The sequence below is a fragment of the Seriola lalandi genome, unplaced genomic scaffold (assembly GCF_002814215.2).
Source record: "Seriola lalandi dorsalis isolate HSWRI2012SDOR001 ecotype SW California unplaced genomic scaffold, Sedor1 jcf7180002054071, whole genome shotgun sequence".
NCBI lineage: Eukaryota > Metazoa > Chordata > Actinopteri > Carangiformes > Carangidae > Seriola > Seriola lalandi.
In genome coordinates, this window is record NW_019524624.1 from 94,207 (window position 1) to 117,998 (window position 23,792).

General features: G+C 37.8%; 2 protein-coding genes and 1 pseudogene across 7 annotated transcripts in view; 2 read left to right on the forward strand and 1 right to left on the reverse strand.

Moving 5' to 3' along the window:
- Positions 1-2,934, forward strand: part of nsmce1 (NSE1 component of SMC5/6 complex) — a 6,281-nt gene extending 3,347 nt beyond the window's left edge. For all 5 annotated transcript variants that reach the window (XM_023403218.2, XM_023403220.2, XM_023403219.2 and 2 more), the window contains exons 6-8: positions 1,474-1,590; positions 2,201-2,327; positions 2,708-2,934. In XM_023403218.2, coding sequence (XP_023258986.1) covers positions 1,474-1,590; positions 2,201-2,327; positions 2,708-2,742 — 279 coding nt within the window. In that variant the 3' untranslated portion in view covers positions 2,743-2,934. The remainder of the gene's footprint in view (positions 1-1,473; positions 1,591-2,200; positions 2,328-2,707) is intronic.
- Positions 2,935-3,620: 686 nt separating this feature from the next.
- Positions 3,621-4,614, reverse strand: LOC111652837 (trace amine-associated receptor 13c-like; annotated as a pseudogene).
- An 8,238-nt stretch (positions 4,615-12,852) lies between these two features.
- Positions 12,853-22,239, forward strand: caly (calcyon neuron-specific vesicular protein). 2 transcript variants are annotated; one of them, XM_023403225.2, is made up of 5 exons: positions 12,853-13,065; positions 16,164-16,326; positions 16,923-17,039; positions 17,653-17,766; positions 20,114-22,239. In XM_023403225.2, exons 2-5 carry the CDS (start codon positions 16,198-16,200, stop codon positions 20,357-20,359), a joined length of 606 nt encoding a protein of 201 aa, XP_023258993.1. In that variant the 5' UTR covers positions 12,853-13,065; positions 16,164-16,197; the 3' UTR covers positions 20,360-22,239. The 2 variants fall into 2 exon arrangements, with proteins under 2 accessions (XP_023258993.1, XP_023258991.1); XM_023403223.2 differs by having other exon boundaries at positions 12,854-13,065; positions 20,111-22,239.
- Positions 22,240-23,792: the final 1,553 nt, after the last annotated feature.

Sequence of the window (23,792 nt, forward strand, 5' to 3'; positions counted from 1 at the left end):
ACATTGTCTCCAACAAATTTTCCAAATCAAATTTAAGTTGTATTCCCTCCATATTTTCTACAAACTAATTGCATGTTTTGTGTGGACAGAATTTTAATTTTAATTTGATTTAAACTTGTTGTTTAGTTAGCCAGCCTCACTAAGATAAATATTTGCAATGCTGGTATTCAGATGGCTGTGTATATATATATATATATATATGTGTGTGTGTGTATATATATATATATATATATATATGTATGTGTATATATATATGTATGTGTATATATATATATATATATATATTTATATATATATGTATATGTATATATATATGTATATGTATATATGTATATATATATGTATATGTGTATATATATATGTATATATATGTGTATATATATATATATATGTGTATATATATATGTATATATATATATGTATATATATATATGTATATATATATATATGTATGTATATATATATATGTATATATATATATGTATATATATGTATATATATATATATGTATGTGTGTGTATATATATATATGTATATGTGTATATGTATATATATATATATATATGTATGTGTGTGTGTGTGTACATATATACAATATATACATATACAGAGGATGAAACAGCTGATTCCCTTTTAAAAAAAAATCAGGTCACTGAAAGTGGAAAAAGTTTTAGGATTCAGTGAGGCAAAAGATAAAGATTAGATGGAAATATTAGCAATAGAAATAAACCAACCGTACAATCTGAAACTCCATCTGTAGTTTTCACAGATTTGATCATATTCCCAAATCCAGACTTTGCTGTTCAAATAATGAACATGCAATATGTGAAATGTGTCAACACAAATCATCATACTACATTTGCTATCTAAATTAATTTTATTTACTAATAAATCATCTAGTAATCAGATGAAAATTGACTGGTGTTTTTTTTTTTTTTTTTTTAAACATTTATTTATTATGGATTTTGTTCATTTTACAACAAACAAAGAACAATACAGAACAGCACAATAAGGCACATTATAATGAAACAAACCAAAAACAGAAACAGAAAGGGGACTTGTAATAAAGCATAAATATGCCCTATGATTTGTACTTACACAGAATCCACATTACAATCATAAGGATTACATTTTTTATACTTCAATCAAAAAAAAAACAAACAAAAAAAAAAAAAAACTAGAAAGACCGGAGAGTAAATAACTATATAAATCAAAATAAAATGAAAACAACTCAGTCCTATTTGTCATCCATCCAATCTACATCCATATTGTTATTCTCAAGAAAATGATAGAAAATATTCCATATTTTCCAAAACTTGTCAAGTTTGTTCTTTGTTGAGTAGCTTATCTTTTCTAAAGCAAAATAAAAGGTGACTGGTGTTTTTGCTGTTGTGCCTAACCACTGCTCCACAACTGTCAAAAAACTCTTCATGTTGGGTTTGGTGTGTAATTGATTTCTGTTTATTCATTTAGAAACGGGGTGAATACACCTTGTCCACCAGGTGTATTATAGAAATGGAGCCATATATCCGCACAATGTATCAAGACCAGGTCAAAGTGTGCCAAATCTGTCACAACATCGCTTTCCAGGTAAATGTTGATAAATACCTGAAAGAAATTATAATCTATCCTCTCATTTATAAACTTTACTGTACTAATGTCATTAAATCACTACTATAAAGTATTCCTACTATTAAGCTGTGCCTTACCGAAGAGACAGTTTTTTCCTGCTTAATCAAAGCTAGGCTACCATAGTTGTATGATTACATCCATAACTGATACTAAGAAGACAATCCTGACTAGCAGTTTTGCCATTGATATTAGCAGTTTTTTGGTTGTGGTTATAAATGGATAAATCCAGCCCTAAGAGCACGTTTCAAAAGCATAGCTTCATATTTAGTCTGGAATCATATGTATATGTACTGTATACTATTTGAAGGAAACACATCTGAAGGATAAAAATATATATTATTACAGTGTAAAGAAGGGAATTGCTTGCCACAACTATTGACTAACTACATAAATAGAAATGAGCAATAATTCACTTGTTAAATGATATGATTTTATAGATACTTTGAAAGCTGTGTATATCATTTTTGTTTTACTCAACCTTGTACATAAAACCTAACCATACATTATTCTTTATGGGATTTCTAACTGGATTAATTAAATCTGATTTGTATCTTTTATTTTTTTTTAGTGCCAAATCTGTGAAAATCCTACATGTGGCATAAAAATACACAACCCATGTGTGGCCAGGTACTTTAAAGGAAGATCAGAGCCGCGATGTCCGGCTTGTGATGACTTTTGGCCACATGAAATCCCTGGTATTTATATTTATTTATTTGTGAAAGTTGTTTCCACATGTATTACTCCCACAGTAATAATTTATGTCCGTTTTAAGTCCCACTTTTCATTATTATACAATTAATAAACAGCTGATCCTGAACCATTCTCAGGAGATTTCACTCATTTTTTATCAAGTGATTATAAGTTTAGAGTTTTTTTCCGCAATATTCTGATCTACTGCTTGAATTTTCTGAATTATTTATAGAAAATGAATTTATGAAAAGCACTGTCTCTCATCTACATTTCCTTTTGTGTTGTCTTTTATATACATGAATTACAATGAATGGCAAGTAACATGAAGAAGAAGACACACTCCCTGCTTGTATGTTTGACACATTATTTGTTCTGGTCATTACAGAAGTCAGACGGCCCAAGTCTCAGTCCAGGAGATGAGGACTCAAGCATCAAATGTGTTTTTTTGATGGTTGAAATTGTTTAAAGTATTTTTAACATAAGTTTTTTAATAAACCAAATTGTTATTGTAAATATCTTTATTTCTACAAATATAAATGAGAATGTGTTTCATTGAAATTTATTTTTTATATGTATATGTTTTCACACAATCATTAAAAAATAAAAAACTAATACAGTTATCCTGGGGTAATTTTATAAATGTCATGTCTGCACTTCTATTATCTTCCTACTAGAGTGTTGCTAGTTTTACCACACCAGAGGGGAGACATAACACAAAACGTAAAAATAAATAGTCTGCTGTTAAACATTTTTCTCACAAACTGATAATGGTTTGGACATTAGTTTTGCATTGCAACTGGAAGCTTAGATGCAAAATTCACATTACCTTGAGAATCCCGTGTTAAATGGAATTGCTGACATAGCAATGAAATACATTTCCCAAAATCTTAATAAAACATTTTCTGTCCCCTAACGAAACACTTGAAAGAGTGTAAGGTGATACCCAGAGGAAACCCTGCTCACAATTAGTCATGTTAAAACAGATTTTATTTTCTTCGGAGCAAATTATTGCATTTAAAGATTTCCTGATTAATTTCTGTTGATAGACTAAACAGCTCTTACACTTAGGCTGAGTACTAAATCTGACAGACTGAGGTGCTAGTCAGCAAAGGGTGCAAATGAAATAAGACAATTGATCTAAAAATATATAATAAGATATTAATGTAAAATGTCAATGAAGTAAAACAAACATATCATATCCTGCATTTGTGTCGTTTCACATAGGACCAACAGCAGTTTAATATTGTTACACTCTCTCTTGCCAGATGATATGGGTCAAGAAAAAATGTTCAGTGACTTTAAAGTATATTTGCCTGAGAGGAGTCCTGCTCTAGTATCTTGAGGGTGACAATGAACTTTATAGCTTTTCTAAACCACCGATAGAAAAAAGCATATATGAGTGGGTTTAAACAAGAATTAAAATACAACAGCATAGACACAATGGGCCACCATGAAGCACTGTTTGAGGTGTCCTGTCCTGCAAGAGAAGGGTAGTAATACGGACAGAATGCCATCAAAAACACTAATATGACAACACCCAGAGTCCTGGCTGCTTTTTTCTCTGATTTCTTTGCAATGATTCTTACTGAACCGCCTGAAACAGCTGTAATATGAGACTGCAAGGCACGGGCCTGAGCCACCGCCACAACAAACACTCTAATGTACAGAGTGACTATGACTGAGCAGGGGCTGATGAAAGTGAGCACAAGGTCAATGGCTCCGGGGATGTAGTTAATCACCACCAAACACTCCCCGTCGCAGGAGCTGTGTCTGTCTGACTGGCTGAGATGGTCCTTTAAGATCAAGCCGTTGTAGAGCAGTGAGCAGGCCCAGCACAGACACACACACACCTCAGCTCTGCTGCGAGTGATTTTGTTGGGGTACTGCAGAGGGTAACAAATAGCTACATATCGATCAATGGAAATGAGCACCATGTTCCCCACAGAGGCAGAGATGAGAGTGAAGCCGATAATGTAAGACAGAGCGCACATGAGATCACCCAGCAGCCAGCAGCTTTCTACGAATCTCACTGTTTCCACCGGCATCACCAGCAGCCCCACAAGGAGGTCTGAAGTGGCCAGGGAGAGCAGGAGCAGGTTGGTGGGGGTGTAGAAGCTGTCTGAAGTGGGAGATGGAGATGATAACCAGCAGGTTGAGAGCTACAGTGAGCACAGTGATGGAGGAGAGCAGCATGTAGAGGAGGACGGCCTCAGAGCGAGTACGCCGTAAACCCCTGCAGGAGGAGTTGTGGAGCTCAGGGTAGCAGAGCTTAGCTCCCTTCAGACCGTCCATCATCCAGTACTGAGGAGAGGTGATGACCTGAACCTGCTGAGTCGCTCTCTGATCGTACCAGACGCACAGTAGCTCATTTATCTCTGACAGCACTCCCTAGTCCTTCCTCCTCAACTACCCAGTCATCCTCTTCATCACTCTCCTCTACACTCCTTCTTCCTTTGCTCTCTCATGTCTATCTACTTTTCTTTTTCCGTCCTCCTTTTCTCTCCTCCCTCTACCGCCAGCCTATTCATTGTCACTTACCTCTCTCCTCTTCTTCTTCACCTCTCCCTTTCCCCCCTGCCCTCCTCCCTTTTCCTGCCCCCCTCTCATCACCCCTTTCCATGATGCAACATATGGGTTTCATAACAACTGATGGAAAACTTTTCTCTGAACTTTACAGCTTTGTTGTAGTTTTAAGATAGGTACAGGTTTAAGCAGACAACCATGATCAATCTTTGATGTTATCAGTGAGAACTCGAGAACAGACAAAGCAAAGCTAAGAGCAATTCAGCAACAACCTGCAAACAAAACTTAATTTACATTAAGAACATCAACAATCCAAATCTGTGTGGATTTCCATCTGCAATTATTTAATCAATCAATCAATCAGGACAAATTTTAATTAACAATTTAATGAGATGATTGTTTCAGTTATCCATACCAAACATTTACTGGTTCCAGCCTCTCCCTTTTATTGTGATTTGTTGCATTTCTTTGTTGTAAATCAGTGTAACTCAAATGGTTTTGGCTTTTGGACTACCAATTTGTCAGCTTGGCCTCTGGAAAACTGAAATGGGCATTTTCTTTTTTAATTTTCTGGCATTTTATAGGTTAAACAGTTGATTATTTAATCAAAATATTGGACTAAATTATTAATTTCAGCCCCGGATTTCCTAGGGTTATTGTCAATCTGAAACATGCTTCTAGACTGCCATCTGATGCTAGATTCCCCTGTAGCCACACTTCACTTTATCCACAAACTACAACAAAAAGCCAATTCACCACACCTCCCTTAAGATTATTATGGAGGCATAGCCAATTTTTACTACCTGACATACTGGGACCTGTGAATGTTTCTGCTTACTATGGTCACATCATTATTAAGACTGATAAATGGACAGAGCTTGTGTGGAGGTTGGCAGAGTTCGACAGACAGGATTTAGGGCCAATCTAGAAAACCTGTGTATATTTAGTTGGTTGAGGTACAGTGTATGGTGTAGGGCTTGTAGGTGTTTCACCAAGAAAGGCCCAGCCGACCCCAAAACAGACAGGAGGTGGTTTTATAGTTCTGGCAAGCTACTATCACCAATTTGTCCACTGGTCCCAGGTCCCTAACTTTTTCTCCCTTGTGTCTCAAACAAGGCAGAGGACACAGTCCTGAGAGTTTGGGGAGTTTACTGCTCCCTGTTCACTTCTCAGCAGCGATGTGGCTGCACTATTGAAGGACAGTTAGTCACTTTAGGAGAGAAGCCACTGGCTTCCATGTGGCCCACAGCCCAAGCACAAGAACGTCAGTGTGGAATGATTGGCTGGATACTGATGGCACAGTGCAGTTCAATAGTAGACTTCAGCCTTGGTGGTTTTTATTGAGAGCCATAGCCTTACAAACTGGGACTTGTAAATGTGTATGGATATTTGCCCATCGGCCTTGTGTTTGTGTGATTCTACAGCTGTGCATATTGAGTTGATTTAATAGAGTTGGGATATTAAAATACTTTGGTACTCCACATGTACTGCACATTTGACAATTTAATATCCATCACTTAAACAATTCAGTTTTTATTATTTGTACCATAGTGCTGGTGAGAAACAATGTGAATATAAATTATAGTCGTCCATCCTCTATATAACAATATAGATATCTATAAAACATTAATTGATATCCTGTTGTGAGCTCTTATGAAACTAATGAATCTAATATCAACTGTATAATTTTGGATAAAGCAGAATTGCATTTCTTTCTTCTTTGTAGATACGTTTGTCACATTTTCATCGTACTTTTCACACACACAACAACATTGTTGTTGTCTGAGTCCGCTGTGGTCATGGCTCACATCTGCAAAGGGAATAGTGGTTGCATCATGTGTTGATGTGTTTACTGTGTTTATTAACACCTTTGACTGGAATTCACCTGTGGTTTAATGTGCTATCAGACATTATTACAAGGCGTTAACATGCCCCACCGGTACACAACAAAGCCGTCAACTTTAATGTTTGTTTTTCTCTATGTTGAAACTAATGTATCCTCTGAGGCACTGATGAGTTTGATGGCTTTATGAGTTTCGGTCCTAAATAATATCTTGGTTGGTTGTTGATGTTGGTAACCATTTAGTTTAACTTGGTTAAGATCTAAGGTCGTCTTTCTCCAGAGGTTTTAAAGAGTTTTTGGCCACAGACACAGGTAGTGGACTGTGGCATTTGGGACTCTGTGTTGTTTAAAAGTTGCAAAGTGACAGATTGTATGAATAGATTTACTTCACCACATCTCAGAGGGCAGTTTTGTATGTTTTTATGACATAACATTTACCTGATTGTTGTGATTACTGCTTGTTTTGTAGAATTATGTCATGCATCAAGATCAATCACTATCTTATGAAACATGATAAATAGTAACCAAACAAACTACATCACACCACATCAGTATTAAAATGATCACTGTTTAATGAAGGTTAATTGAACAGTCTGAAGTGTGACTGACTGCTCTTCAGACATCCTGACATTTAAGTGTATTTACTGCTGTATGCTCAAGCATAATTTAAGTACAGAAGCTGTATTCTTAATTTTAATCATATTGTTAACTAAGGTTTTTTACTGTTTTGCAGAATTTTTATTTATCAAATAGTGTACTCAGTGTTCATTCTCTTTATTGACACATTGATTGTATAGTTTCAGCTTATGCCACAAAATGTTAACCTAGTTCCAGACCTCTGAACTGCTGCTCACATCTCAGATTTGTTCAGCCATTCAGTTACAATAGATACAAAGGAATGAGGTGAAACTAAATGTCAGATCTGGCTAACAAAATTCAGTAAGTCATACTGTATAGTACCTATTTTGATGAACACAACAAAACCAGATCAGAAGCATAGGCCAAGTTTGTGACCATGTGTTGGCTTTTAAACATGTCTGCATTTACTTAATTTCCTGTTTTCAAAAGTAAGGTTTTTCGTGGTTTTAAAAGACTAAACACCTGGCCCCTTTGAATGTTTTAAAGCCAAGTGAGAAGCTGCTCCATGATTTTAAGATTCTCAAAACTAAGACAGTGATGTGCTCAGCTAGTGATGGAAAACAGCATTTTATAAAAGTCTGGGTTGAAAAACAGTGAACTCGTCCTTTGATGAAAAATTATTAGTTAATCATTAGCAGAGTTGACACCCTTTCCACCTTTCTACATCTCCATGAAAACCTGGTGAACCATTCAGTCTGATTCTATGTGATTATTTGGCAGAGCCAGATTATATATCTACACTTCATAATAATAATGATTAGTGTTTGTTAATTAGTCAATTCTGTCCTTAAAATTTATAGCAGATTGGTAAATCAAACTAATATCATTGTCTTTGAGAGAAGAGTAACATAGATATATTTTATAATACACTGCCATAGCTGTCCTGTAAAAACCATGTATCTCCAAAGCTTCAGCTTTTCATGTATCTCATGTATTTATAAATGGTTTTCTAAGAAGTGGGAGTTCAGTTAAACCATTAAAGGAAACTTAAAAGAGGAAAGATTCTAAATCATTAATTTTGGAGTTATGTGTACAATGTACAATAATAAATACAACATTAAATAAGCTGGTCTGGGATCAGTCAGTGACGGTTGTGGGCATACACTTGAGTCCCATGTTGGATCGTTCTTGGTGAATACTAACTACTTTCCACTAAGGCATCACACCGTGGAGCTGCTCACTGGTTGAACTGAAAGCTGAACCTGACTAGAACAACAGAAACTTGATCTGCCTGTTGGGCTTAGCCTCTGCTGGAGTTGTTATTTGGATAATCAGCCACTAGATGGCCCTGTTGGTAAAGCAGTTGACACTGATCTAATTAGCTTTGACAACTTCTTGCACTTTGCTCCAAGAAATCTACGTATACTTAAAAAAGCCAGTTTGTGAGCATGAAATGCATGGAAAGGCATTTCTGCTATATGAACATAATATGTGGGATTTTTACAGTCATATCTTAGCTACTATCATCTTGTTTGATTAGTTTTAAGTTTGGGTGCTTAATATTATTTTATGTGTAATTTTGACTCCCCCACCTCAAGCTTCATTTGTGTGTCACCCAAACTGTCCAAGAAATGTACTGATACAAAGTATTCAGGATAATTGACTGAGTGGCCTGTCCTGACAATATCAATAACTGATAATCACATTATGATGTCAATAGAGCCTGCTCAGCAGACAGGAAGCATTGAGCAAATCAATGAGAACCATCAGTGTTGTTAAGCACCCCACTCCAGTTTTTCTTTACCATGCATCTTATATTTCAGGCATTTAGCTCATTCATAATTGTGTGCTGACAGCTACAAAATAAAATTCACCAATCTCCAAAAATAACCTAAAGCAGCCTGAAATAGGAAAAAGCAATTGGCCTTAGTGACCTTATAACACTGGTGTGACGAGAAAACGGGGAGTGAATACTGAGAGGAAGACAGAATGAAGCCAGAGGAGAGAGCCAGATAGGATATTTTTAGAGAGCAAGCAGAGGTTAAATCGTTCTGTGGGAAGAGGGCGATGTTGTCTAGAAGATGAGTTTTCAGTCCAGGAGGGAAGACATGGATGGTTAGTGCTTTGTTGGGCCAGAGTGGAGAAGATTGAAGGGTGGATGACAGAGGAAAGCTGAGCGGACAGCGCAGCAGCTACAGTGTAGGACTCCATCTTGTACGCTTTGTGCATCCTGCTGATCCTGCCCCAGTGTCTTATGTAAACTGCTAAAATAGGCATCTTTATAGCTTAGGTTACCTCCATTTGCCAGTATACTTCACCATCATTTGTGGTCTGGAAATGAGGGTAATGAGTTTAATTATATTATTTGGTTTTCTTTGTTTGTTTTTCTCTGTGCAATCTCGAAGCTTTTCCTGTTACACTGAACGGTTGCTATATTCAAAACTCCATGAACACTGGGTATTTTGATAACACTCAATAAATCAATGCATCACCTCCCACAGAAAATCTACAGTTATTTGTATGTAAAATAAAAATCATCTCTACTGGAGCTGGAGACCCCAGGGTAAATTTTAGGTGAAATAAGTAAAACCACGACCAAAACTTCACCACAACCAAAATAACTTACCCTAACATCAAACTGAAGTAAAACATTTTAAACTGCAGTTATGTTTAAAAGGGGCTTGTCACTTTTGTATTATATGAAAAATTCTTTTCATACAAAATTAGCAGCTGTCAGAAAACACTGGAGACACAAGGAAGCACTGTGCCTATATTATTTATGGTGAACACCAACGCCTGTTCTTCTTTCTCTCTTAACCACATCATCACCACTCTGCCTCAAATAAAACGACAACGGCTTTTAATCCACAGTTCAAGTGCTGCCTCTTCAGCGTGACAAAAGCACAGTACAAACAAGTCCATTCACTTCATTAAACTTATAAATTTGACATTTAAATTGAGTAAACGTACTGTATATGGCTTTGGATACATTAACATTTTATGTCAAAAGATAAAGATATTATGTCAAAAGAGTAAATTTTAATATTGTGATTATGCATCATTTGAGTGATTGAGTGATAATATTTGAAATAATTTATTCTTATGTGTTTTAAAGACATAACTGCTCCTGATTTTGGACTCTTCTTCAATTGTCAACAATCACGTTGCCATTTGAAGCCAGTTTAATGCAAAATGACTGTGGAGCTATGGGGAACTGCAGGAACAGAATTCTTTTCACCAGTCCTTCCTAGGAAGACTTTTTTTCCTGCCTAAACTTGCTTGTAGAGGTTGCTAAAAGGTCCTTAAATTACCATTAATGAAACTGCTTTTCTGCGTAATTTTAGATTGTAGCTTGATCTGCTCATTAGCACTTTACTCTATGTTCAGTTTGGATTACAAACAAAAATAAGATTATTTTTCATATAAACATACAAAATAATATTTCAAGATAATAAATGTATATTTAGGTTACTATCACACAATTTCACAAAGTGTGGATGCCCAATGTAAAACAGAAACAGAGCCAATTGTGTTTGGTCATGATCAAAAAACTCAATTTGCAATAAATAGAAATCATGTTTTTCTAAATGAATGTGAAAATGTGTAATATATTCAAGAAAAAATAGATCATAAAAAATGACAAATAATCAGGATGTCAGAAACACACAGACACACACAAGTAAACGCATGCATGCACACCCACATTAACACGCCCGGTTTCACCCAGTTTTTCCTCCTTCCACTGCGGCCTAATTGATTCTCATTTTAATTATGTTGACCCAGACTCCGTCTCTCTTCTTCACTGACAACAAAACCAGCGCAGGCCAGCAGTCTGCCTCTCACACTGTGAGGATGACACCTCCGTCTTCTCACAGAGGAACAAGTCGAGGATTCACTTTGATGTCTCTCCCCCGCAAAGGAAAGGTCAAAATAATAAATGTAGGCCCAATTGATGGGTTGGCAGGGGGGCACGGGGGGTTCAGTGCTGATTTTTGGACGAGTGCTCCCCTAAAGGCATAATGAATTCATACAGTCAAGCACGGCCAAAGAGGAAAACAGCATGAGTCCTCTTTCCATGAAAAGGTTGATCTAAATCTGTAGACGAGCTTGGCTCCTTCTTCCCACTCCTTTTCCAACACATCCCTCTTTCCTTTCTCTCTCAAACACAGCCTTGTCTCACACTCATACACACAAACATCTCTGTCTTTCCCTTCTCTCTCTGACACACACCTGTGCATACATCTCACCTCCTCCTCACCTTCGCTGGGTGAGGTGAAGCTGCTCCACCCAACTCTCCCTCACATTGACGCACTTTTGATTCAGGAGTAAATAACCCACGGTTAAACAAATGCTTCAACGTGTCTTTGAAGATTCCTCAGGTCATCAGGGTCACGGGACATCTTTTACTAGGTCAAAGGCAACACTGAGCTACACCACTTCCTCTGACCTTTGACCTGCTGTCTATCATTACCAACCCAAGTCCCAGAACATTATCTTATATTCTAGTAAAATGTGTTTAAAATAATACATAGAACAATATCTAGAATATTTCCTTTGAACCTGAAGGTATCACCATTAAAAATCACTACAGCTACAGCTTGTGGGTGTGAATATTTCAGTCAACTGTAGCCAGTGGTTGAAGAGTTAGAGTCTTTTATTGTGTAAAATTAGCACTACCTCAGAGTAAAAATACTCAATTACGATTGATAATTCTACTTTGGAAAAAGAACATAGGTATTAGCAGCAAAATGTACTTGTATGTAAAGTTAAGGTCCCTTTTAGAGTTATATTATATTATTGGATTAATACTACAAACACATTAATATTTAAGCAGAATTTTCATATTAATGTCAACTACTTATTACTTATACTGCTGGGACGTTTGATCTATTTAGCATTTATAAGCAGCAGGACATGTAATAAATGGTCAATAGAAATCTATAATGTAGTTGTAATAAGAAATCAGTTTTTATTCATGTATTTATCAAGGAATCCCTATAAAATAAAAATTAAAAAATAGTGGAGTAGAAGTAGAAAGCAAATGGAAATATTCAAGCAGAAGAACTTCAAAGCTGCATTTGAGTCCAGGACTTGCGTAAATGTCATTTAAGTTACTCTCCAACACTTTCCAGAGGTCAGCAGAAGCACACGTGATGCTGCACTGTAATGTGGCAATCTAAGGGAAATGCTGAAAAAGGGTTAACTCAGTCTGGACTTTACAAACACTTACTTAATTGAGAACAAGGTTTAATATCCCAAACTAATACTTCATACGGAATAAGTTGTTGCATGAGTCTGGGTTTTAAAAAAACCATTTGCATATTAAGATGTGGCCAACTATCTTATTGTAGCCTGCCATTTAATTCCGCCTTTGTCTTGCGTTTTGTTGATCCGCGGAAACACACATCAGTATAAAAGCAAATAAAGCTTAAATACTTTGCAGCTATTGAATAAATCTCTGGTTTGTAATTCAGACTCTTTTGTGAGTGTTTTCCATTCAAAGGGAAACCACGCTGTGTCGTACCACACTGATGACAAACACTCAGATATGATTATTTTCCACCAGACAAAACGCAATTTCCTGATCAGCCACAATCCCCGTGAGCCGCGTTGAGATGCGCATTCACACTGAGCTGCCAGTTTCCTCCGGAGGACGGAGCCGCTCCAGGCTGAATTACATGCGCAGTCCTGCCGTGAATCACACATCACCACGGCAACCGGCGCTCACACCGAGTCCCCGTCAGCATCAGCGAGGTCCGATCCCATCCACAGGCGACCGGAGAGCACAGAAAACCACAGTAAGTTTATATTCTCTTCTCTTCAGTATATTTTCTGTGACTGCAGTGGTGTCTCTGTGTATTGTAGAGGCGTGTTTACGGGTAAAAAAAAAAAAAAGAGCCCAAACATCTGCGGAATATTTCGCTATATATGAGAGATGTTTCTTCACATGATGCGTTTAAGGGCTTTAGTACAGGTAGTTCAGGTTTTTTCATCTGCTTTATGGAATGAATGGACGAGCATGCCACCTTTATCTGGATGATGAGGCTATGTCTCTGTGACAGGCTGAACTGCGTTGTAATTTGCGCTGTACCTCCACATTATATAAGAAGCTACAATTATATAAGTATGTTTTGATTTTATGGCTTTGGGCTGTTTTAATTAAGTCCTCAAAAGAAGCCCCCTAATTTAGAAAATGTACAGTGTGAGATTGAAAATCATCCAAGTAGCCTATATGCAAAGACTGGCTGATATAACACTTCATTTAGAGCCATAATTACATAGAAAATAGTTTTTTTATCAGCCCTTTATATCCATTTCATGTGTGGCTGCTGTATATCTCGGCTCTCTGATTCCTCTGGTTACATAGCCTGTGTATCTTGTTGCAGCAGTCTTCAATGCAGCAAGTTCGGATATGCATGGCCAGTGAACCCTGAAGAACTTGAGAAGCACAGCCTGCAAACAGCCCGCTCTTACCTATTCCTAACACCATGTGTATTCACCTTCAGAAAGCTGTGTCTTCACTGCCCCGTTTGTTGATGAGTGTATGTGAAGGTACCCTGATGAATTAAACTGTAATGTCGTGCCATCATTCAGATATCAGCAGCCTTTTTACAATGGATAAAATTTAATTAAAAAGTGGTGGCTGTGCGTGTAAAAAAGAAGTCATCTGTAGCTCTTTCAGTTGCTGGACTTGTTCCCTGTCAGATTGTGGGAGCACTGGGTGTTTGACAGCAACTCTCGCCTCATTTGTTAATCACAGATTCAGCATGATTCATCGTACCCACATTTCACTCCAACTGTGGGGAGGAAAAATGGTGGTCGAGCACAAATGACCACTTAAACTGCCCACTCACCACACAAACCAAGGACAATTTAATCTTGAGTAATATACCGAATTCAATATCCATTTATTTCAAACTGAAATCAAAATTTGAAAGAAATACATGAACAGATTCTGCAAAGGAAGACACATCTTTGTCTTTTCCACAATATACAATAGAGGTGATTATTTTGCACCTGTATTCTTGATTGATTGGTTTGTAGGTCTGGTGAAAAGTCCAAAATATCAAAATTTCAGAATTAACACTCGTTTTTACATTCTGTTATATTTTATGAAATAATGCCATATAGTTTCTAAACCAACAGAAAAGCCTGAAATTAAAATATAAAATCATCAATGTTATCATACAGGGTTTCCACTTCATGACAACCTATAAACTGTATATACTTCTTTAGCAAATCACTCAGTTGACATGTCCCGTGGCCTTTGTTAATGATCCTGCATCTCCTTTATCAAAAACACATTTCCTGTGCACCGGGGATTTCTCCTGCAGCATAAAAACTGTAGCTCTTTGCCTCCTGGTGTGTGTATCATCACTGTGAGTCACTGGCGTCAGTGGGCCCGTGGGGTCCTTGGCTGGGGGAAGGTGTTGTGTTGCAGTGTGTGAATGAGATAAGTGGCTCCTCACCTCTTCCCTCCACTTTTAGATGATCATTTGATCAAGGAGAGAAAATGGAGTATTAGCGGAGCAGGGAGGCGTTCAGAGTCGTGCTGGTGCTGGATTTGGATTTACATGTTGATGACAAACATTAATAAGACGCTGGTGGAGGAGATGGGGCTGAGTTATACAAGATGAATCACACACAGTAGTTATGAAACATGTTTATTCTAGACTGATGGGTTTGATAAACAGGAAGACAACAGGCTTCTCTGTGAGTAGGGCCGCAAACACAGAAGTCTGTAGTTATTTAAATACGCCTCCACTTTAATACACATAATTAGAATTCTGCTTACCATAACTTGATTGAATTAGTAACTAGGCAATTGTTAAAGGAATAGCTCAATATATGCTTGTGTTTGTTTGCTGTCCTGCCAGGAGTTAGATGACACTCTTTTGTCTCTATGGTCAATAGGCTATGAGAGATGAAACCAGCAGCCAGTTAGCTTAGCTTGGCATAAAGACTGAAAAAAGGGGAAAACAGCTAGCCTTGCTTTGCTCGCACATAAAAAAATCCCCCTCTCAGGACCTCTGAAGATCACAAATCAGTACACTCTATCTCGGTTGTTTAATCCATGCTAAAACTAAAGTGTAAAAACAATACAATGTGGTTTTACGGGATGGATACAGTAGCCTATGTGCCTGGCTTTTTCTTGTTGCCAGGCAACCAGCGCAAGACTTCTCCCCAGTCATTTTTATACTTCAGTTTTAGTACCAGATACAAATAAGTTACAAATATACACAGTGTTTTTCTATTATGTAGAATGTATTGTTTGATTTAACAAGCTAACAAGACTAACAACTTTACAGCCATGATAGCAGCTCAGTGATGCTGTGCATAGGCTTGCCTTGAGCTAAATACTAACATCAGCATGCTAACATGCTCAGAATGACAATGCTAAGATGCTGATATTTAGCAGGTGTAATGTTTATCATGTTCCCATCTCACTAGCATTTGCTAATTAGCACAAAACACAAAGTACAACTGAGGCTGATGGAGATGGCTCTAATTTTGCAGGTATTTGGTCACAAACTAGTCTAGTGTACTAGATACATCTGAATTTTGACTTGTTCATGACACCAGATAAAAAGTCAGTCCATGTAAGATATTTGTTGGACCAAAGTGGTGGACTAACCAACATTGCTATTTCTAGAGCCATTCTCCTAGCATTGCTGAAAACTGAATTTTGTTTTCAGAAATACTTTTTCTTGGATTCTTCTTTTGGTGTGGTCTATATTACTCCCACCGTGTCCTATTTTTACACATCACACTGTCATTTTATCTGCCGTCCTCCATATCCTGGCAGGACCCTCAGTTCAAGCAGTGCTGTCACATTTGGTCACAGCACACACAGTCTGAGTCAGTCCGACTTGAGCTGTCCATCCCTGCTTTCCAGATCCATCCAGGCATTTTCAGGCAGCTGAGCAGCCATGGTGAAACTGGGCAGTAATCTGTCTGAGAAGCTGGAGAAGCAGCCGTCTGCGGACGACGGCTTTGATAACATCCCCCTCATCACACCCCTGGAGGTCAACCAGCTCCAGCAGCCATTCGCAGACAAGGTAAGTACAGCGTGTGTTTATGTGCCTGCCCACTTACGTTTTGTTTTTCTCTGAAACACTGTGTTTCTAAGTTGCACACCAACCACAACAAAACCATGCATTACAGCATTACAGAAATAGCCAACAAATTGTGTCTCGCTGCAGAACATGTCTGGTCACACACCATTAAAATTAATGTGGGCGTACTTACCTTTCCAGCATAAGCCCCAACACTGAGACTGCTGTATTTACCTTCCCTTACTTACTGTCCCGGGTTAAAACCATGGCATCAGCCCATGCGATGTAAGCACTTCATCGAATGCATAATGCACAAAGAAAGCTCTCACAATCATATTTTGGCTGGATGATGTACTCAGCAACACAGGATGTTCCACAGGCTGATTAGAAGGTGTTAACACATTAACATAAAAAACACTTTGTAGCTCCCAAATATGTGTTTAAGGCACCAATTTGAACTGGTTGCTTTTGCAAATGATGCACATGTATTTTTAGACATCCACAACAGTGTTTTCAGTGGATAAACAAATTGCTAATTAGGGAATCTGAGATTTTTTTTCCAGGACAGTCACAGTGAGAGATCATTGTTTCTTCTTCAGATCATTGTGAAGACATCGACACAGTACCAGCTGCAGCAGAGGAAGAACAAGCTGTACGTTCCGAACATAAAGAAACTGAATATCAACTTCTACAGTGATGTTTCAGAGAAAGCCAAGGTACAAGAACAACTTGACGACAGGAAATCTGCACAAATTCTTATTTTAGGATAAGTCTGGCATTATTTTAAGTTTTTTCCTTGTTAATACCACAAAAAGACTGAAACCATCAATTAATTGATCCTATTAACAAGTATTGTCTGGGTATCTCCTCTGTGCCGCACAGCTCCATAGTTTTTCAAAAACTATGGAAAACACATCAGTGTGGCTCACAGCATTACACTGGGTGACATGGAGTCAGTCCCACATATGCCTTACCAGAGCCTTAAATACTCACTGAAGCACCAAAGAGGTATAAATCTGCAGCTGAAAATTGCCCCCAACAGAACACTGTGTTCTCTGTATATGGAGGTATCCAACTGTTTTTATGAATGACATTTTATATTCATTGCCTGTTCTTGAATGTTTACATCTTCCGTAGGAAACCCCTGGGGTTGGGGTTATGGAAATCAGAAAGTATAGGTTTTGGTCTTTTTGTGGAATTTGACAGTAACCAAAATTATTTTACCAGCCTTTAAGTACTGATGATGTTTGTTGCTGAAGTGTTGTATATATGCATATAGATATATATGTGTATATTATATATGTGTGTGTTCATGTGCATGTTGTCCAGATCACAGGTCTGATCCTCATCACTTTGGCCTTCTTGACCAGCCTGCTCCTCCTGCTTATGTACAAAGCCATGTGGTACGACCAACTAACCTGCCCAGAGGGTTTTATCCTTAGGGTAAGCACACACACGCATGCACACACACTTGTACTCCCACCCACACACACACACAAAAAAGATAAGCTCACATACACAGGTCATTCATGTCATTTTGCAGTTTTGGTGAGTTTTTGGATGTCATGTTCACTATACCTGCTAGAACTGAGTGTAGAGCGGGTCTAGACCTGCTCTATTTGGAAAGTGCCTTGAGATAACGTATGTTGTGAACTGACGCTATACAAATAAAAATTGACTTGACACATGCACACAGATGCATAAACTTGTAGATTCACATGATCAAAGGAAAGATAAATATCTTTCTGCCACATTGTCTTCCTGTAGAAAATCAGAGACTAACAAAAGCAGCTCACATCAGTGTCGTCCTCGGACATCAGCTTCTTATTACATTATTCAGGCTGTAGTAGGCTGTGCAACATCCACTCAAAGGGCACTCACACAGTCTACAATACAACTCATTTGATGCCCTGTTTCTCGGCACACCCTCACATCAGTCACTTCAGGAGGATTCAGAAAACTGGAGATAGAAAAACCCAAACTCATTATCTCCAAATGACACCTTGGAGGCATCATGTACTGAGCCAGCGCTGCCACGCATGTTAGTTAAAGAGCCTGTCTCGCAAAGGAAAATGAGAGATCGGGAGAGACAGAGAAGAGGAGGAAGAAGGAGGGAGAGGGAGCGACACAGCTCGCTTTCTGGTCAGGCAGAGATTGGGACGCCTGCCTGTGAATCGGAGGGGTCTTTAATTAGGGCTGAGCGTGACTAAACTGTGATTAAAGGCTTAACAGTGAGGGGGGAAGCAAGGAAGGGGAAGGGGGGGGGGGCCTTCCGGCAAGGCTTTTGAAGTTTTTGCCGGTTACAGTTGCTTTCAGCATTTTTTTTCTGTTAATGTGTTGTTGGAGACATAAAAAGAGGAGTGAGGATGGAGGGTGGCGTAGTCACTGCTGTGCTTTTGAGAAGTTCGGCTCCTCGCTGTGAGAGAGGGTCAGGTAGTGGATCCTCCGAGGGGAAACGCCTGTGAGGTCAGCATAACTCAGTGGGCTCTTTCCAAAATACAACATAAACAGGGTGGACATCGAGTTTGCTTTATTTAATTTACCCAAGTTGTCTCATGCTGCACAGCTTTCTCATGCTGCACAGCTTTCCACACTTCAAAATCTCTTGGGATATCTTGCAAAGGATGCTTTTTCCTTAAGTGAAAACAGGGCTGAGCCTGGCAACTGTGGTGTATTGGTAGGCTACTGTGAGTCTTTAACTTCATCTGTGCACTGGGATGAAGAAAAACTCCTTTGTCAGAAGGCATTTTCACTCCTTTGATCTGACTTGTAGAAACATTTGTTGTGCAGATTATTAAAGAACAACTCATTTTGTCCATCACACAAACATTTGTTCTCACTTGTTTCCCGCTGGTGGAGAGTTGCAACAGGCCCCACAGATAAAAATCTGTTTTTTTCCAGTGCATCTTTGACTTTGTAGTCATCAAGACTTTATGATACAGGTTTCTGTTGATGCAGTGGTTTGAACAGCATTTGTGCAACATTTTATACTGTTGAAAGTTGTTAAGACAAAACACCCATTGCCAGTTTTACATCACAGGAACTTAAAAGCCTGTGATGTAACTTTAAAGAACCTGAACATTTAAGAACTTTCTTACTAACAAATCAGGACTTTTCCGAGACAAACATTTACTGTTGTTTTGTCCCTCTCTGCATTTCAGTCCGTGATGTTTGATAATCGTCTTTCCTTTTCTTAATACTGTGTTTCCTTGCACTGTTATGCATTTTTCAGACCTTTTAATATGAGCTTGAAACTTCCTTCTTGCCTTTGGAGATTGTTTGACAAAATAATCTTAAATGAAACTTTACTTTGTAGTTTTGGAGTCGAAAATGAGCTAAGTCCATGACCACTGACCAAACTCCATCCGCTGATGAAGACCATGCGATACAGTTGAAAGCTCTATAGCTCTATAGAGCAGCCAAACTCATATAACTATTTGACATGTCCGCAAATAAAATGTGAACAAGGAACACCCACCTGGAATCATTTTTGATTAATTTGCCATTTTGACCCTGAGACTTTTTTAAAGTTTTGACCTTGACATAAACTAAAACACAATATACTGAGGCCTCTATGGAAACTGTTAATGTTCACGCGCATCTTCAAACGACGATGATTTCACCTCTCTGTTCGCTAAGGCTTCATTTAACTTAGACAAGCTGTTAGATTTTGTCAAACAGAGCCCGTGTTGACCCTCTGCTGGAGACTTTCTTCTGTGCTGTTAATGTCGGGGCAGTCACCTCAGTAGAAACCAATGACAATATTCTTTTCTTCCTGTTGACACAGCAGAAGCACTGCACCCCGGCAGCTCTGGAGATGTACTACACAGAGCAGCAGCAGCAACAGCAGGAGCCAGGGGTCCATGGCGGCACCGACACCGGGCTGTACGCTGCTCTCAGCCACCTCAACCAGGTCAAGAGGACTGGACCTGAGCTGCCATCGCCATGGCTACCAGTCATCAGCGCTCTGAAGGAGGCTGAGGTGGCAAAACAAGTCAGCGAGCCGCCAAAAGGAGTGCTGGAGGGAGAGGAGTGAAGGGTCTGATGGAAATTCAGATATCAGAGGAGGAAATGGTGATGGGCAGTAACGTAGGTTACTTTTTGTTTGTGTGTGTGTGTGAGTGGGTGTGTGTTTTCTTTTTCCTCTCCCAGACCAGTCCATTGACTCTTTTGCCTATAGTGGTGCTCCTAAACCTTAAAAGTATTTGAATATCTGCCGAACGGTTGAATCAACAACGTAAAGAAGTTCAATCAACTTCAATCCACTATATTCTGTTAATATTTAATATAAGCTAATACCCAACTGTGGTGGTGGTGTGTGTGTGTGTGTGTGTGTATGTATGTGTGTGGCGAGTTGTTGTGGTTAGAGGCAGGAATGTTATTAAAGTGTTGGAGAATGTGCCTGACTTTTACAGTGTTACTGAGTCATGAGAAAACGCCGCCAACTGCGTTCTGTGTGTGTGTGTTGTGTGTGTGTGTAGTATACAATCGTGTAAATACACTGTAAATGCATATTTACATTCATGTGCAGTGTGTGTGTGTTTGTGTGCATACACTGTATGATTTGTGTACTTGTCTGAGAAAGTTGGAGGTGAGAGAAGCGAAGCGAGGTGAGACCTCGGAGCAAGAAGTGAAGATAACAAGTTTTTAATGAGATTACTGCAAGTTTCTCCTCATCACTCCATCTTGTTATCTCACCGTCTATTCATTTAGTCTTAGAGGGGAATGTATGAAATCAGCAGTGAATGTGCTCACTCTTCATCCATTAAGACAAGGAACTGTAATTGTCCATTTTAATATTTGATGGAATGAGTTGATTCCTGATCTTATTATCTCAAAACTGAAAATGACATTTCTGTAAAATTAAAGTCTGCTGAAAGTGTGTTTTTAAAGTCAACTCTTACACAGCAAGTTACTTGAGTTACACAACAACAATCATTCTGTCTGTTTTAAAATAGAGTCACACAGTGGCTTTGGAAAGTATCAAATGATCAGAAGTCTGTAAAACGTGTTTTTTTTCTTGGGTTATTGTGCGTGGAGTTAATCACCAAAAAGTAAATTTAATCCATTTTAAATTAAATATAAAACACAATGAAGTGTGGAACAAGTAAAGCTGCCTGAATACTTTCCCAAGCCACTGAACAAGTCTTCATTTGAAGAATCTTGTCACGTTATATTCTCTGTGTGTGACTTACTGTAATTATGGATGAGACTTGAGAAGTTAATGTATTATTACAAAACCTCTACATTTCCGTAATGCTATATGTTCATGTGTGTAAGGTGACTGTAAAAACTAGCCAATTATCCTCCATCCAAGTTTTGTCATTAATTTTGTTTTTGATTTACGTTGCTGTCAGTATTCTGTAAGAGCCTTGTAAATCAACATGTACACTGTAATAATCACAGGGTTAACTTGTCATGATCTTTATATGAATGTAGCTGCGTTAATCATGCAAGAGATGTAATTAGTGCTTAGAATGTACTACTTAAACAAGTCTATAGTCTTTACATTTTTCTATTTATTTCATTAACAGACTATTTATGTGTTTATTATTTGGTGTCTTTTGAATGGAAAACCCGTGGTTGCAAATTTTGAAGGTACTGTTACATACATTTATTTTAAAGAGAGGAAAAACAATCATGTGAAGTTCATCTCTCAAAAAACAGCTATTGTTGATTTTTAACAACCAGAAATGAGAAAATTACCTGACAAGTCTTGTAATTTGTCTGACTGATCGTTTCTCTTTGTCTTGCCATTATGGCGGAAATCTTATTTTGAAACAACAGTCTGCATGTGAGTAGGAGGAATGTGAGATCACAGCACAGCTTGTCCCCCGGGTTCAAGTGCCAAACATTTACATCAGACCCATCTGCTCTGATGTCACTGACTGCACAGGAATAAATGACTTAAGTGTTGAGCTCTCTCTCTCTCACCGTGAGCCTCGTTGATTTGGATTCATTGCCTCTAATGAGCAGAATTAATGATTCATCGAAACTGATGAAATATTGGTGGTTGGATTTAACAAAAAACATTCATGAGCTTTTCTTTTTTTGTTTTAACCAAAATGCTGCAGGAAGTATTAGAGTTAGAGTATTATCAGTAGTTGAATGTAGCTAAGTACATGAGTTCATCATGTGCTTTGTAGGTGAAATCATTAAAGTATAGCTATCAGATAAATGCAGGGCCTGGAAATACTCATGTAGCTATTATACATATGTACACTTTGGGGTACTTGACCTCTTTATTTTATGCTACTCTCTATGTACACTTCAGAGGCAAACTTTAATGTACTTTTTACTCCACCACATTTATCTGAAGTTGGTGGATGTACCTTAAGTAAAAGTAGCAAAACCACAAGTTGAAAATACTCCATTAAAAGTAAAAGTCCTGCGTTCAAAATTGAAAAAGCACTAATTATGTAAGTGTGCCCATTTGCATTTTAGTGTTGCAGTAAAGTAGTTACTATAAAGCAACTTAAACAGAAATATATTTATTTAACAGGGTTACTTTACATATTAGATACAGAGCTTATAATATAAATATGACTTGTTGTAGATTCAATTACCTAACAACATAAAGAATTGTTTTATTCTCTCCACCTCAACCAGCTGTAAAAGTAAAATGCTGCTTACACATTAATGCGTCAATAGTGACGATCAAACACTACAACACACACTTAACAATAAGGTACTATATTGATGAGTAATTTGAAAACACACCAGGATATACTATCTTAATATCTGCTAATCTGGCTGGTGGAGTGACCTACTAAAAACCCTCCTCATGAGTCATTCCTCATCAACTCTGAATCAGCTGCTGAGCGGCACAAACTAATAATGACTAATTAATCACTAATTACCTCAATTAGTTACTTTCTTTGCCCCTACAAGTAAAGTGATACATCATCCTGAGGAGTTACAAGTAAACCTTCATTACTTTATGATTGTCTTATATCCTTTTTCTGCAGCCTCAGGTAAAATAAAGAATCATCCTATTAAACTAATACATAGCCACTGTTTTTTTTTTTTACTGATAATCTTTAATTAGTTCCTTAATGACAAACCAGAGACAGGATGATTCATAATATGATAGTTCCTGATTTGTTCCTCACACGTTCTTTTGTTTACCGTATTGTTGAGTATTATATAACAAGGACAAGGGCTGTTCTGCTTAATGATCAATATTACTTTTTGATACTTGAAGCACATTTTCCTGATAAAACTGACATAATTTTATAAAAAATTTGTAATGCATTTTTACAATCTTGAATTGCAACTTTTGTTTAAGTAAAGGATGTGAATACTTATTCCACCTCTACTGCAGCTACAGGAGAGAGCGACGTCATGTTTTTGTAGGTTGTTTTCTTTTTCGAAAAGAATATCTTATCCTAAATAACCAGCAGAAGAAAAATGTACAGCTCCTCTTACACTCTGTTGCTCAGAGATGATCAGTATGCATAGAATTCAGA

What these genes read in the sequence shown, in the direction of transcription:
- caly (XM_023403223.2), top strand. Translation starts at nt 16,198, where the DNA reads ATGGTGAAACTGGGCAGTAATCTGTCTGAGAAGCTGGAGAAGCAGCCG. An exon ending in AGCAGCCATTCGCAGACAAG is followed by an intron (nt 16,327 to 16,922) that starts GTAAGTACAGCG and finishes TTTCTTCTTCAG; the next exon opens with ATCATTGTGAAGACATCGAC. An exon ending in ATGTTTCAGAGAAAGCCAAG is followed by an intron (nt 17,040 to 17,652) that starts GTACAAGAACAA and finishes CATGTTGTCCAG; the next exon opens with ATCACAGGTCTGATCCTCAT.